Raw genomic sequence first — 14,769 nt, 5'->3', positions numbered from 1 at the left:
TTGTCCAAAATAATCCATAATAATTCAAATCGGGTTTTGTTGTGGGTACTAAATGAATCTTGAAGAAAACTCGTCCTAAGCGTCCCCGGCGAAATTATCGTCTATGATTTGAACCATCAATGATAGTAACCCACCACAAACTGTTCACAAGAAGTCACAAATATATCGTACTTAACTTTGCCCTTATCAGATAAAGATTATTGGTGGCCAAGTGCCTCACTTTAGCGTCCTTCACCCATCCAGCCACAGCATATTGGTAGGCATCAGTGCTCTTGAACGCTTTCAAGATATCTCCACTGTATGGGGAGGGGTTGTGGACTAAATAAATATATATGTCATGAAGATTGATTTGAGGCAAGCATACTAATGGACTAAAAAAAAACTAGGGATAACAAATAAGGATCGGAGCCTAAAATCGATAATATCTCTGTCTCTCTCTAACATTCAGATGAGCGGTGTGGGCGGCCATTCTTGGCGAGATCGGTCATGCAAATGGCGGCGTTCCAGAAAACGTGACGTAGATGAACCGTATGAATTGGAGTACCCTGAGCCTCTTCAGAGTTCAACGTTATATTTGTAGGAAGGCAAAGGTATGGAAACTATCCATATCCCCCCGGAAAGATCTTCTATATTTAACTGAACAAATTTTCAAAACCTCAAAGCAATCATACATCTACACTTGTGCTCCAAACAGACAGTAAACTGAGTTTAGGGTAAGCCACATTCTTTTTATTATTATAGATTTAAAGAGCAGCTAGAATTAGTTGGTGCGTTAAAAGGTATACCTCCCCGTCGGGGAATTGAACCCCGGTCTCCCGCGTGACAGGCGGGGATACTGACCACTATACTAACGAGGAGCTGCAAATGTTGAATAATGTCGATTCAATTTTGTATAGAAAAATTATCCACTTATTCTGAATTAAGGAGATGCATCATCAGATAAGAAAATCAGATCAGAACATCAGATCAGAACAGGCTTTCTGTCTGAAGAACCCCAATGTCCTGAGTTGCGCCAAGTCGACAAACTATAAGGCGTATCCACACCTGCCTTGTTTGGTTCGAACCAAACCAAAAGACCTTTTGGCCTGGTGTGAATACAAACCATCGAACTCTGGTGCGGACAAAACAGCCGGTCCGAGACCCAGCCGGAGAGGTGGTCTCGGTTCGCTTCCAAAGGAACCCTGGTGCGGTTCGCTTGAGATGTGAATGCGACCGCGCCCGGTCCGACCCAGTTCTAAAAATAATATAAACGAAACAGGCGGGACATATTTGCTTCTCTTAAATAAAGCTCTTAGGTGAGGAGAGATTCTCTTAGGATTTTGAGGTATCTCGTTAATTCATAAGAACAGAGCAGGATTTATTTTCTCAGGTGAATGCAGTATGCTTTCTTATTACAGGGCTCTTCTCAATGCTGTCTAACGCTCCGTTCACTTGCATGGGCCTTCACAACCTCCGGCTCGTTGCTAAGCATATAATACCGCTGCCAAGGAAAGTCGGTCGAAAGTTTGGCCTCTGATTCACATCTTTGGTACTACTCCGCTGCTCCGCAAGTAGTCCGGTAACTTATCAACCCCAGCGTATTCGGTTGCTATGCGACGTCAACGTATTTGGTGGACTATTTCTCTGCTGATCAACACTACGACTGGTAATTGTAAAAAGTCAAAATTTTGGCAAGTAGCCCCGTAATAAGCAGTTATTATCTGGAAAATAAGCCCCTTCAGGGCCTTTTGAGACTTACTGGACAAAATAAAGTCTCATCATAAGTCACCATTAACACCTCCTATATTAAAACAGTGATGCATTGGCCGGGAATTGTGGCAGGCGAGAATATTACCATTGAACCACCAATGCCTAATACGTGGTAAAGCACCGCACAAGATCTGCAGAAAACATTTGGCTAACAAAACCCAGGATTTGTCGATGAAAACAATATCCCGAGTTTGAGATCTCAATCATGGGATATTGGCCATTATTCAGAGAGAACCAATCAAATTGCGTGATATTAGGAAGTTCACGTGTAGCATATAGTAATAACTAATATTATCACATATTTATAGAATAGCTAATATAAGTTAGTGTCTTAAAATAATCTCCTCCCCGTCGGGGAATTGAACCCCGGTCTCCCGCGTGACAGGCGGGGATACTGACCACTATACTAACGAGGAGTAAACATGAATTATTAATTATCCAATATAAACCAGCAGCTAGATGGATCTTCGCCAAGGGTTTCTATGCTATTTTATACATGAAACGTTGCGTCCGGTTTACATTGTGACCATAACTGTACGTCCACACCAGGAAGACGCTTTGGTCGCTGCGAATTTTCGCTGCGAATTTTTCTGTTCGCTTTGGTCGCTCAAGTCGCTCATGACGTACAATTCAATTATGCAGACGCATTTAAAGGAGCCGTATGCGTTTAGTAGGCCCTACAGACAGCCATATCAAATATTGAACTCTCCCATACACCTTGGCCATATTGCCGAGACGGTTTTGCTTGTTCGATAAAGTGCTTCGACAACAAGTAGGACAGTGATTCCCCCCAATATAAAAATCCTAAAATGTAGGCTAATTACAACCGAGAACAAAAAACCCTGCGTGCTGTAGTAGTTGAAATATGTTTCTCTGATCTGGATCTGCAAATCATGATCTGCACTCATTCGTCGCATTCAAAACAAATAGACGTTAGCGCACATGGCTAATTTGCATACGTGCACAGGACTGGTTGGCTCCGCAAGGCAAATAATGGAACATATCTATCTATCTAGGTCTTTCTGTCTATCTATCAACGCGTGTCTAGTTTTAATGTGATGTATTGTGTGTATGTCCAGTCAGACTTGTTCTGTGTGGTCTTGTAGGCTACTGTCCTGTGTGGGACGAACCACCTAAATGGATTCCCGACGATTTGTGTCGTTTGGTATTAATAAAGACTTGACTATCTATCTATCTAGACTATTTAATTAAAAATTATTCACCTCAGGCTCCGTGAATAGTGGGAAATAGAGGGATAAAAAACAGATATATCCCTTGTCATTTATCCCTCGTCTTGTCGATTAGTTTGTTTATGTGACGGTTTTGTTTAAAGCATGCTACACGCGATTGGTTGGTTAGATTGGTGGCATGTAGAGCAAATTATAATGATTCCCGCTTAAATACGAACGTTCTAGATGTAGCCTATAAATTCTCCCGCTTATCATCACTTGATATCCAAACCACTATGGCGTTTCGATCTCTGAACTGAAAAAGGGTGGGTTCGTACAACACCGGGTGCCCAGTTACAGCCGCGATTAATACTTCAGCCGACATTTTGTTCAGTGAGTGAATAAAGGTAGGTAGGAACCAAAGTGCCTGCCGATGTTCCCTGGGATCCACGCAAGCGAAGAGCATCTACATTCCGATTGGCTGTCAGTGTTTGGTCGCTGAAGCGAATAATAGTCATTTGCATAAAGTTTTAAAGTTTTCAACTTCTTTTTGACGCTCTGGTCGCTCAACTTTGGCCGCTGGTAGCGTTGGTCGCTTTGGTCGCTTTGGTCGCTCTTGCCCATAGAAAGTGAATGACTTCCGGCGATTTGGTCGCTCAATTCGCTTCTGGTGTGGACGGACAGTAAGGGTCATTTCATTGTAATAAATCGCCGCTGACCTCACGTCAGTCAAAGTAGCGAGAAGCTGGGTTGAGCAGTAGATCAGAACTAGGCCTATGGTGACCTAACTGTAGACCGCAGCCATGCCGCTTTTCAGACAGACAGTAGCAGAACAACGTTCTGCCATTAGTCTGCTTATAGCGATAGTCCTCATCCAACGAATATCTTCACCTTATGTTGAATGCGACAGGACTTTAGTTTTCAGTTACAACAACCAACATACCCTTTATTTAACATCATCTATAGCGTTAGCCTACTCTAACCCTTTCATGTAGGACCTGTGATCTATTCCTGACATGGAAAGGTGTTAAATTCCATGCTCCTGAAAACAGTGGAGGTGATATTCGATTAATTCAGTATTCTTACCACTCTGATGGAGTCACTGGTTGGGGAGGCTGTCGCTAGAATGGACTTGAACAGGCTATGAGGACTCGAGAGTGGACATGGATGCCCCTCCGGTCTGGTAACTACAATGTAAAGTAATAAATAAAATGCTTAGAATTTAGAATGTGCCTTCCGGTTGTACATGTAAAGCTTTCTTCCCAGTGGTTTGACAAAACACAAAACAGGGTTTAATTCAGCGTTTCCATTTAAAATGAACAATTCTAAGCTCGCTAACGCAGGTTGCAGCGCACAAACCCCAGCTACATGTGCTGCTACTGTATTAGACAATATATTATTCGATTTGTTAGGCTACTTTATCTGCTTACCTTGATTAATTGTCATCCAAACTTTCAAACACGCATCAGTGGGCTCCGACTCCGAACCTATAGGCTCTGAACTCTCTCTGACCTTTTCAAACGCAACTTAGTATCAGGTGCGTGGTTTTCAGCGAATCAACGCTCAGAGAATACTGCCGTGATCACGTTGTATGTAGGCAGATGTTGCTGCTTGTCTGCTCCCGCAGAAAATGAACGGGAGGATTTTTTTATTTTGGCGTGACATTTCTTGCGTGTGCGTGACCCTGGTAGCGCTCAAGTAGCGTGGTAAAGTTGGTTCTATATTGGACGTTGGATATTCGCATGGGCGTCCGTTTGGTTTGGTCTGTTACATAGTTTAGATAGGGTAATATGTAAAGCGTCTTAAGAGTACCATAATAAGCGCTATATACATTTCATTTATTATTATTATTATTATTATTATTATTATTATTATTAAATGTCCTGGGGACAGACGCATTCGGAAGTGCATTTTCTTGTAAATCACAGCTCCTTGGATGTGAACGCGCACAGAGCGCAAAGCTCAGAGCCGGACAATGTCGTAGTAAAGCCCTCAGGTCTACTCTGCATGTATTGTGGTGTGTACTGTGGCTAAACATCAACTGCACTGAAGTCATCATAACTTCATAAGTTCTCATTTTCAAATGATTACGAATATTGTTATTTGAAGCCGTGTCAGTCATGACTTTGGGTGGTGTGGGCCTCTGTGTTTGCTAGTGTCTATAATACAGTAATATTTCTATCGACATTATCAGACGGAAGAACTTTTATTTTGAAGAGCACAGGGCAACGAAGCACACTAGCCAATAAGAGGACCCGCCCTCCGACGGAAACTAGATATTGAGTGGTAAATTCGTTTTGTTAAGTAAGAACCAAAAAACGAATAAACGAGCTGAACTTTTGATTTTCAAAACGAAAAAACGGCTTGTTTTCTGGTTTCTGCTTGCGTCAATTATTCCCAGAAAACAGAGTAATAAAACGTACCTTGCTCCTTGTTAACGTTTGTCAATTGAGTAGGTCTAGACTCTCCGTACAAATGAAATGAAGCACAGAGAGTATGGTAGGACCAGGTTAGGAAGTATGGATATCGGAACATAAGACCCGACCAAATGCCGGGGACGTTTTCATTTTAAAAGTTCGGATTTCACTGAGATGAGCAATGGTAGAAAACATTTGGGATAATGTAAGTACCCAAGAAAATAAAAATATATAACATAGATATTGTTGTTTGGTCAATAAGGTATCCAAATGGTAAGTTTGAATCTTCTTTATTGATGACCACGGTCTAACGCAGAGAATACATGGGTATCGAGTTCCGGGTAGCCCCATAACCAAATCAAGTGAAGTTATTCCCGCAAGACCTACTCATAGTACGTTAACACTTTAGGGTCAAACAGTTAAACAGTACAGCTATCTACAGGTATAGTTGCTTGCTTTAATTAGATCTTGGATAATATTCCTTTAAGTAGTAGACAGATGAGCTAAAAAGGGAATTGAAAAGTACTGTGCATTGGCCGGGAATCGAACCCGGGCCTCCCGCGTGGCAGGCGAGAATTCTACCACTGAACCACCAATGCCTACATGAAACGACCAAAACCAATGAAAATTCGAAACGTCTACCGCATATTTGGCGTAAATGTTTCCACAACACACGGTCCCGATCCTCTGAGACACAGAAGGAGTCGTCATGTTATGAGCTCACAAGCAGAACCTCTAGTGGTAGGGCAACAGGGCTGCCTACCGCCACCGGGGCCTACAGCCACCAGGGGTCTACAGCCACCGGAGGCCCCACAGCCACCAGGGTTCATACAGCCACCAGGGGCCCTACAGCCACCAGGGTTCATACAGCCACCAGGGCACTACAGCCACCAGGGCACTACAGCCACCGGGAACTACAGCCACCAGGGGCCCTACAGCCACCAGGGTTCATACAGCCACCAGGGCACTACAGCCACCGGGACCTACAGCCAACAGGGGCCCTACAGCCACCAGGGCCCACAGCCACCAGGGGGGCTACAGCTGGGGCCTACAGCCACCTGGGCCCCACAGCCACCAAGGGGCCAACAGCCACCAGGGCCCACAGCCACCAAGGGGCCAACAGCCACCTGGGCCCCACAGCCACCAAGGGGCCAACAGCCACCAGGGCCCACAGCCACCAAGGGGCCAACAGCCACCAGGGGCCCACAGCCACCAAGGGGCCAGCAGCCACCAGGGGCCCACAGCCGACGGGCCCACAGCCACCTGGGCCCGTATAGCTGTGGCCCAACAGCCACCTCTTAAAGAGACTTGGATATAACTCACTTCTCTGGTCGGGGAGTTGTACCCCGGTCTCAGTAGGCGGACCACTATATTGACGAGAAGTGATGAAATGGCATACTTTATCCCGGTGAAAATTGTCATCCTGAACAGAGAAAAACATTTCGTGAATTAAAAAAGGATTTTGCATTGGCCGGGAATCGAACCCGGGCCTCCCGCGTGGCAGGCGAGAATTCTACCACTGAACCACCAATGCCTACAGAAATTCGTTAAACCAGTCAGCATTCTATCGCCCCCCAACGTGACATAAAATCATGTGCAAGAAGGCCAGTTTGAGACGGCAGAGTCAACTCAGAGCAATTGATGAGGGCCATCACTATGGTATTGGATATAACTATTATATTGTAGAAGTCCAACCTCAAAGAACAGATCTAAAAAAACTCCTCCCCGTTGGGGAGGAGTTTGATAATGCCCATTTCTTTAAAAAGAATTCTACCAAAATGAAGGATTTATTTATTAATTGTAGTGGTTCAGGACTGGGGAGGCCTCTGCAGTCTGGGGCTTCTCCTCCTCCTTCTCCTGCAGAGAACCCCCGGTCCTGTCGGAGGACTTCGTTAGCCGAGGTGTGTGCGGAGGCCCTGTTAAGGGGACAGCCAATGTAAAGGGGGTCCGGGCGTGACCGGGGGTAAGGTGGGCTGGGGAGGGCAGGGGCCAGGGGGAGGGCATGGGGGCTAGAGAAGGCAGGGGGGCCAGAGAAGGCAGGGGCCCGGGGGAGGCCTAGGTGGTCAGGGTGGGTGAACAATAAAATAATGGAGACATCAGATAGGAGTGAACCAGGCTACTATGCGTTAAGGTTTACTGGTAAACACAAAACCAGTACAACACCACAATGCAACTGGGCCGCAGGACTTGAGTGTGGCCAAAGAAAGGAACGAAACAAAGCTAAACTAAGCTAAGCTAAGCTAAGCTAAGCTAAGAGCTAACAAAGGTGAGCTGCTTAACAGCCGCTAAGCAGACCACAGGTCCACCTCCCGGAACTGACCCAGACAGACAGAGGGGAGCAACACTCCTCACGTTTAAACAGAACCGCAGGATGCGTTGTGATGCAGAGAGGCCTTCCCCTTAACTGTCCCCAGACCACACGGTGACCACCAATCACAGACAGGATGGAGCCAACAGGTTGTTCAAAACAGATGTTAAGCAGCAGGGGGGGAGGAACTGAGAGACAATATATATTATTAGAGTAAGATTATATATACATCAAGGGATCCAACAATCCAATGAGAAACCCTCTAGGGACAAAAACAGGACCAGCCTTGGCAAACAAAAAAACAGAGAGAGAGAGACAAACTGGCTTTTAAATGTGGAGGGGTGATTGGTGGAGAAGACCTCCCCTACTGGAGAGGTGATGGTATAGCCGGTGAGCTGGTTGGGAGAGGAGAGAGGATGAATGAGTAGTTAGTTGACGGCCTGGCATCTTGTTCAGAATGTTTTCTGAACAACTTTTGTATTGGACTCAAGATCATAAGGGTCCACCTCGATGTTGATATAAGCATTTAAGTCTTTACGTTTTAGAAGTTAATGGCTCCTGGGGGCTTTATTTTACCTTCCCTTTAGGTCAGATTGAAGATATTACTGATTAGTCTATAGATGATATGTGCTAAAGTATTTTTGTCTGAGTCAAAAAACCTAGGATCCTAAGGGAATTTATGGTATGTAACAAAATTTAAGATGGCCTTAAATCTATCCAGACATAAGTCCTAGGTTCATCAGGCAGATTTGTTCACCATGAGGGTAAGGGGTCACGAGATATGCTTATTCAAAGTTTGCATTTTTGGACTATTGCTATAGCACCACCTTTGGGCCAATCAGTGTAATATTTCTTGGCTGTTAATCTTGAGTCAGCCTCTACAGCTGTATAAAAGTTTCATCAAAAGCGTGCGAGCGGTTTAGGCATTGTAATTCAAACGAATAATATAGGGTTAATTATCAATTACAACAGGTTGCCTCACACTTAGTTGTGCCTGGCCCCCTAATTATGAACTCAATAACTAGTTTTGATTATATTACTAAAAACATTCTGTAGGAACCCCCAATGTGCTGGTGGGGCGCTTAATAAGATTGTCTCAAATTGTATGACTTGAAAAGGAAAAGGTATAGCGCCCAACGTGGGGCTCGAACCCACGACCCTGAGATTAAGAGTCTCATGCTCTACCGACTGAGCTAGCCGGGCTGAGGGTACAACCTGTCAGAACAATTTAAAATATGCAGTGAGAAGTAGTGATCATCACGACTCACCTGTTCAGCTCGACTCACCTGTTCAGCTCGACTCCCCCGTGCTCACCACGACTCACCCTGCAAACATCACGACCCAAGGTTTGCCACGACTCACCCGGCATACATCACGACCCCATGTTCGCCACGACCCACCCCGCATACATCACAACCCCATGTTCACCACGACTCACCCCCTGTTCAGCTCGACTCCCCCTTGTTCACCGCTACTCAGCCCGTGTACACCGCAACTCACCCCGTGTACACTGTAACGGGGAGCATGTGTTGATGTTGCATTATAACGTCTCTATTGGAGGATTCAGGTCGAGTGTTTGTATTTTAAATCACGGATCAATATGGTCGGCATGCGCAGAAGCAAGAGGGAGCGCGAGGCGACAGAGAGCAGCCGATCAGGCACGCGCTCGTGGAGAAGCTGGGGAACAATAGTCTTTTAAGGGGGGGGAAGAAGGAAGGAAAGGGGGGAGAAGAAAAGGAAGGAAAAAGAGAGGAAAAAGGGAGAAAAAGGGGAAAGGGAAGGGAATGAGAGAAATTTAGGACATAAATTACAAAAAAACATTTCATTACATAAAAAACAAATAAAAACCTGAGAATGTCGAGTTTTGTTTGCAATTCTTCAGCCTTGGAACAGAAGGTCGGCGGTTCAAGTCCCACCGGTGACAATCCTTTTTTTTGGTTCATTCATGGATGTACTCAAGATCTCTTGCGCAAATATAATTACCCTTGCCCTCCATTGACACACATATGCACTTATTTTAATGGGAATATTCTAATTACTATGTTACTTTCTATTCCACTATTGTTGTAGCCATACAGCTATTCACAGCACACCTGTGCACTCTTTAGCAAGCTACTTGTTTAGTTATTATTTGTATTGTGACCTGTGGGCTCAATTTAGCCTCCATCTTCAACCTACAAGTATTTCAACTATAAATCATTTTGTGTGCATATTATATTGCAATAGTAGTATGGTGCTTCCTCTTGTGGAGTGGATCTGGCTAATGATTCGAATAAGAGGACCAGCAAATAATTCTTAAAACATTTGTTAATATATAAACATGTTTATTTTAACATATAACATAGATAGTATACACTGGTGATCTTATTTCCTCCTCTCCGCCAACCACTGCTCCTTGGTCAGGGACTCGGAGGAGGGGCAGTAGATTGTCCCCTTGTACTAGCTGTGGCCAGTCGCTGCACTCCGGGGCTCCCCACACCTCCTGCATTTATTTGCCTCCCCAGTCCTGTTGTACGGCCTCTTCCGTTGTGGGGCTTGGGGAGGCACTGCTGAGGGGACAGCAAACATAATGGGGGGCTGGGCGTGAGGGTAGCGCAACAGGGGGTTGACCGGGAGGAATGATGTGCTAGGGAGGGATTGGGTGAGGGCAGGAGTGCCGGAGGGAGTAGGGGCCCGGGGGAGGGCAAAAACAAATGGAGCAGGGGTGCTGCTGATGACAGGGGCAGGGGTGGGAGGACAGGGAAACAGCCGCCTCTGGGCTGTCTTCATCCTGGGCCTCACAGCCGTTGCTGGTGCCGTTGCTGGTGCCGTTGCTGGTGCCGTTGCTGGTGCTGGTGATGGTGCTACGGCTGCGGTGGCAGTGGCTGTGGCCCTCCGGTTCATTTTGGCCCGCCCCGCTGGGCTCTCCGGGAGGTGGTAGGAATATTTCACCAGGCCCGGGGTTTGAGGAGCCACAGCGGGGCGGTCCATACCCGGAGGTAAGACCACGGTGGCAACAGGCACGGGGGCAGGCAGGTCCACACCCCGGCACAACACGGAGACACCCTGCCTGGCCACCCTCCTGTTGTGCCACTGGATGAGGGTGGTCTGGTTCACCTCAACCAGCTGCAGGCTGGTGGTGGACATCACGGCCCCGTTGGCCAGGATGAGCTGCCTGATCCTGCGGTAGTCTCTCAGGACCTTGAGAGGTACCCCTTCCCCTTCTTGGTAGGGGAAGGGTGGAGGGTGCAGAGCCTGACACAGATGGCATCAACCAGGCGGCAGCATGAAGGCCACTGTGCAGGAGATGCACTCGCTGTTATGGTGCATCTCCGCAAACTGTCCACACCCGACGTGAACTCTCCCTTCTTCTTAGGCGACCTGAAGCGCCCCGTCAGCAGCCTGTCCTGGTGCCGTGCACGATACACCGCCTTCTGCTGGTCGTAGGGCAGCAGGTCCTCCCACAGGCCGACGATGATGCCGACGTCCCGGTTGCTGAGGGCCAGGCTGGTCTGGCTCCTCAGCCCCACCAGATACTCGGCTAGGCGGTCCACCCTGTCCCGGCCCGGGATGTTGTTTTCATCCACTGCCTGAAAAATAAAACCATTTTAACATCGATGCTGGACAAATAGGAAAGAAATCTAAATGTTATGTTTCACTATTTCTCAAAGGTACTTACCAACTGCTCAACAGGAACCTGTGGGGTGGCACCCGGAGCGGTGACAGCAGCTGACGCAGGTGGAAGTGGTGGTGGAGAAGGAGGAGGCGGAGCAGCGGACCAGGAACCACTGGTGGAGGGCTGAGCAGTGGTGGAGGAGAAGGAGGAGGTGGAGCAGCGGACCAGGAACCACTGGTGGAGGGCTGAGCAGGTGGTGGTGGTGGTGGAGGAGAAGGAGGAGGTGGAGCAGCGGACCAGGAACCACTGGTGGAGGGCTGAGCAGGTGGTGGAGGAGAAGGAGGAGGTGGAGCAGCGGACCAGGAACCACTGGTGGAGGGCTGAGCAGGTGGTAATGAAATGAGGGCAGAGAAGACCTCCAGACTAGCCTCGGTGTCGTCTGTGAAGCCCTCATCCTCTGCCTCGTCGCCCAGGTCCTCCAGCAGCTGTTCCGTCTCCTCCCCCTCAGGATCCATGTCCTGCATGCACTTCACCGTCTGCATGTACAGGTAGTCAATGCCTATCAACTCTCCTGGGAATGAAAACAATATTGGGATTAGCAGAATAAGTACATCAACATGTGTGGAACCCATATTAATGTTGGTCTGAATATAGATAGAAAGTGAGCAGCCCCCATTCATTATTTGATTATAGCACCTTCTTGTTGTGACTTGTTAACATATTTATGATGACAGATTGGACGACAGAATATGCAAACATGTGAATCTAATCAGTTTTGCATAATTAACAACATTTCATTATAAACGTATGCAAGCCTGGTCGTCATTTCATGTCCCAGTGTGACGCATTCAGTATTCAGTGCAACTTACCAGTGTACTCGCTGGGGAGGCGGAAAGAGGGGACAAACATCTGTCCAAACTAGAGCTGTCAAGCGATTAAAATATTTAATCGTGATTAATCGCATTAATGTCATAGTTAACTCACGATTAATCGCAAATTATTTTTCTATGCTAAATATCCCTTGATTTTTTTGTCCCATAATTCTTCTCATTTTAATTCTCTTATCAACATGGTGAAGTGCATCGGCTTGCCTTGTGCAAATGATTTTTTATTGATAACAACATTGGCATATACTGATCAAAACAGGATGATACAAAAAAAGAGCCTATAGTGCAATTAAACGACTGCATTGAACAAATGTCATTTGAACATAGCAGTCAGGCTACTGCTTCTTTGTTTTGAGCCAAAAAAAAAAAAAAAAAAAACGTTAATCGCGCGTTAAATTTTTTGACGCCGTTAAATTTGGTTTGCGTTAACGCCGTTAATAACGCGTTTAACTGACAGCTCTAGTCCAAACACATTGGTGCCAAATGTGTTCACACAGTGTACCAGCTCCCCCGAGTAGCTGAGGAGAGCGGACATCTCCTCAGCCACAGCAGCCGCAGCCCGGTCCTGGTTCCACCGGTTCAGCCCGTCCAGCAGGTAGAGCTGGAGGTTCAGGTCATTGGCCCGGGTCCCTGAAAGTAGAGAATATTGTATTGTAAAACATGCATTAACAATAAAGGTAAATGGTCGTCAGTGTGTTAGACGCTGGTGATGCCATTAAAACTCACCTGGAATAAAGCGGTTCAGGTGGCAGTGGGAGGACTCCAGGGACGTTGAACCTCGCGCACACCTGGATTTGGTGAGGACGACGCCGTCCTTGGTGGTGGTGGTGCCGGTCTTTGTGTACAGAGGCACACCTGGCAGGTCCTGGATGCACTTGACGTGCCTCTTCTGAACCCGCCAGATGTGCTCCATCCTCACCCGGTCCAGGAGGGGAACACCCATCAGGTCCCTGCCTTTGTCCCCTATCAGCTCCTGCAGCAGGGCCCCCACCTGGCGGATGGTGGCCTCCTCTCCACGGGTCCTCCGCCTGCAGTACAGCGCCAACTGGGCCTTGGTCAATCGGCTGTCCACCAGAGCCTCGGAGATGCCGGGCACACCCTCCCTCCGGAGCTCCTCCCTCTTGGCGTGGCGCAGAAGGGCCACATCTTCAGGGTCCCACTCAAACAGGCAGACGGAGAGCGTGGCCATGAAGATGGGGCACAGGGCGTGGGCGTCGGTCGTGCATCCGGCCGCAAGCCGCCGAAGGAAGTGCCAGACGTCCAGCCGGATGACGAGGTCTGGCCAGCCGCTGAACCTGGCCTTCAGCTCGCTCTCCCCTCCCGTCTCCTTGCAGCAGCCACAGTCCACATAGAGGAGTATAGGGGGAGCCATGCCCGCCTCGCTGTAGCGCCTGATGAGGCCTGACACCATCCGGTCCAGTCCAGGTCCCTCCTGGGCTGTCAGGACGCTGATCAGGACCTGCCCCTTCTCGTTGCTGATGGAGGATACCCAGAGCGCCGTCCCCTTGGCGGCTCCAGACAGCTTTTTGGTCATCTGGAATTAATCTGAATAAACTAATTCAGAGTGCTTTCAAAACAGTAATAGAAATTAGAATAAGAACAAAACAGAAGCAAAATATATATCTAGGAATAAACATATAAAAGAGGCATTTACACACGCAAAAATGCACATCAAATAAACATTGACACATTTGTGACTATAACTTAAATGGCTCCCAAGCTGGGATATGGTGTTATGAGAAAACCCATTTCATATATTGTTGAAGCATTGTTGTTGATGTCCTTTTTACCTTCTTTGTGGAATCCATTTTTAAAATGGAGCCAAAGGTGGAGGTAATGCTGGCCTTGATGTGACCCATACGGCTCATCAAGTCCTTCCCGTACACCGTCAGGAGCCACCTGTTGGTCGGGACAGCGATAGGCTCGGGGGGCCTCTGACAGACCACAGGGAAGAGACCGGTCATTGGCCAGCTCCATGTAGCGGGCCAACCGCTGCAGCCACTCCTCGCCGTGGTTCTCCCGCAGCTGTTTGGCCAGGCGTGTGGAGCTGTTGCCGAGGGTCCTCTCCCGTAGCATCCGGATGACACGGATGTCACACGCATACCTTTGTGGACAGGTATAATTGTATCAAATTATTTAGTTTGGCTGGACAAAGAGTTTTCTATGGGCAAAATGTTATAAATATTTTTGATCTAATATTGATGGGGTTTAGTGTGATCAAATATTGCTATTTGCTGGATTACTGATTACTGAAAAAAGATATTTGCTTTCATGATCTGAACTCACTTGCGGGTCAGGATGAGGCGGAACTCCCCGCGGAGAGCCAAGCTCAGCTGGTCCAGGACAGTCTGGATCGTGGACAGGTAATTTGATACGCAACCGGAGGAGTTGCACCTGAGGGTCTCCGTCACCATCAGGTAGTACCTGTCCACATCCAGGACCTTCCGTGCCCTCTTGTGGATGCCGGCCCCGGTGAGCTGCCCCTTGCACTGGGGGCAGGACAGCCTCACCTTCCACAGGTGGTAGGGCATCCACACCAGGAGCCGGTGCATAAAAAAGCGGTCTGGTGACGGGACCTGATTGTGTATGAGGGCAGGAACCGGTGGCTCATACCAGAGCTGGACGTCCGGGCGCAGCCGCTGGT

General features: G+C 47.6%; 2 protein-coding genes and 5 non-coding genes across 7 annotated transcripts in view; all 7 read right to left on the bottom strand.

Moving 5' to 3' along the window:
* Positions 1-785: 785 nt before the first annotated feature.
* On the bottom strand, positions 786-857 carry trnad-guc (transfer RNA aspartic acid (anticodon GUC)). The gene has a single exon. It is a non-coding gene; the product is annotated as a tRNA-Asp (tRNA).
* Positions 858-2,093: 1,236 nt separating this feature from the next.
* Positions 2,094-2,165, bottom strand: trnad-guc (transfer RNA aspartic acid (anticodon GUC)). Its single transcript has one exon. It is a non-coding gene; the product is annotated as a tRNA-Asp (tRNA).
* Positions 2,166-5,863: 3,698 nt separating this feature from the next.
* On the bottom strand, positions 5,864-5,934 carry trnag-gcc (transfer RNA glycine (anticodon GCC)). The gene has a single exon. It is a non-coding gene; the product is annotated as a tRNA-Gly (tRNA).
* Positions 5,935-6,798: 864 nt separating this feature from the next.
* On the bottom strand, positions 6,799-6,869 carry trnag-gcc (transfer RNA glycine (anticodon GCC)). The gene has a single exon. It is a non-coding gene; the product is annotated as a tRNA-Gly (tRNA).
* A 1,904-nt stretch (positions 6,870-8,773) lies between these two features.
* On the bottom strand, positions 8,774-8,846 carry trnak-cuu (transfer RNA lysine (anticodon CUU)). The gene has a single exon. It is a non-coding gene; the product is annotated as a tRNA-Lys (tRNA).
* Positions 8,847-9,321: 475 nt separating this feature from the next.
* The window catches only part of LOC132462478 (uncharacterized), a 5,528-nt gene continuing 80 nt past the window's right edge, over positions 9,322-14,769 (bottom strand). The window contains exons 1-7 of the mRNA XM_060058032.1: positions 14,739-14,769; positions 12,852-13,670; positions 12,581-12,755; positions 12,108-12,118; positions 11,700-11,809; positions 11,302-11,661; positions 9,322-11,212 (exon numbers count right to left, since the gene is read on the bottom strand). The exon at positions 14,739-14,769 is cut by the window's right edge and continues 80 nt beyond it. Coding sequence (XP_059914015.1) covers positions 10,817-11,212; positions 11,302-11,661; positions 11,700-11,809; positions 12,108-12,118; positions 12,581-12,755; positions 12,852-13,659 — 1,860 coding nt within the window. The 5' untranslated portion in view covers positions 13,660-13,670; positions 14,739-14,769 and the 3' untranslated portion in view covers positions 9,322-10,816. The remainder of the gene's footprint in view (positions 11,213-11,301; positions 11,662-11,699; positions 11,810-12,107; positions 12,119-12,580; positions 12,756-12,851; positions 13,671-14,738) is intronic.
* Positions 13,707-14,769, bottom strand: part of LOC132462990 (uncharacterized) — a 1,121-nt gene continuing 58 nt past the window's right edge. Inside the window, exons 1-2 of the mRNA XM_060058820.1 lie at positions 14,412-14,769; positions 13,707-14,229 (exon numbers count right to left, since the gene is read on the bottom strand). The exon at positions 14,412-14,769 is cut by the window's right edge and continues 58 nt beyond it. Coding sequence (XP_059914803.1) covers positions 13,830-14,229; positions 14,412-14,769 — 758 coding nt within the window. The 3' untranslated portion in view covers positions 13,707-13,829. The remainder of the gene's footprint in view (positions 14,230-14,411) is intronic.

The sequence above is a fragment of the Gadus macrocephalus genome, chromosome 8 (assembly GCF_031168955.1).
Source record: "Gadus macrocephalus chromosome 8, ASM3116895v1".
NCBI classification, from domain to species: Eukaryota; Metazoa; Chordata; class Actinopteri; order Gadiformes; family Gadidae; genus Gadus; species Gadus macrocephalus.
This window is presented reverse-complemented; position numbering and strand designations above follow the sequence as displayed.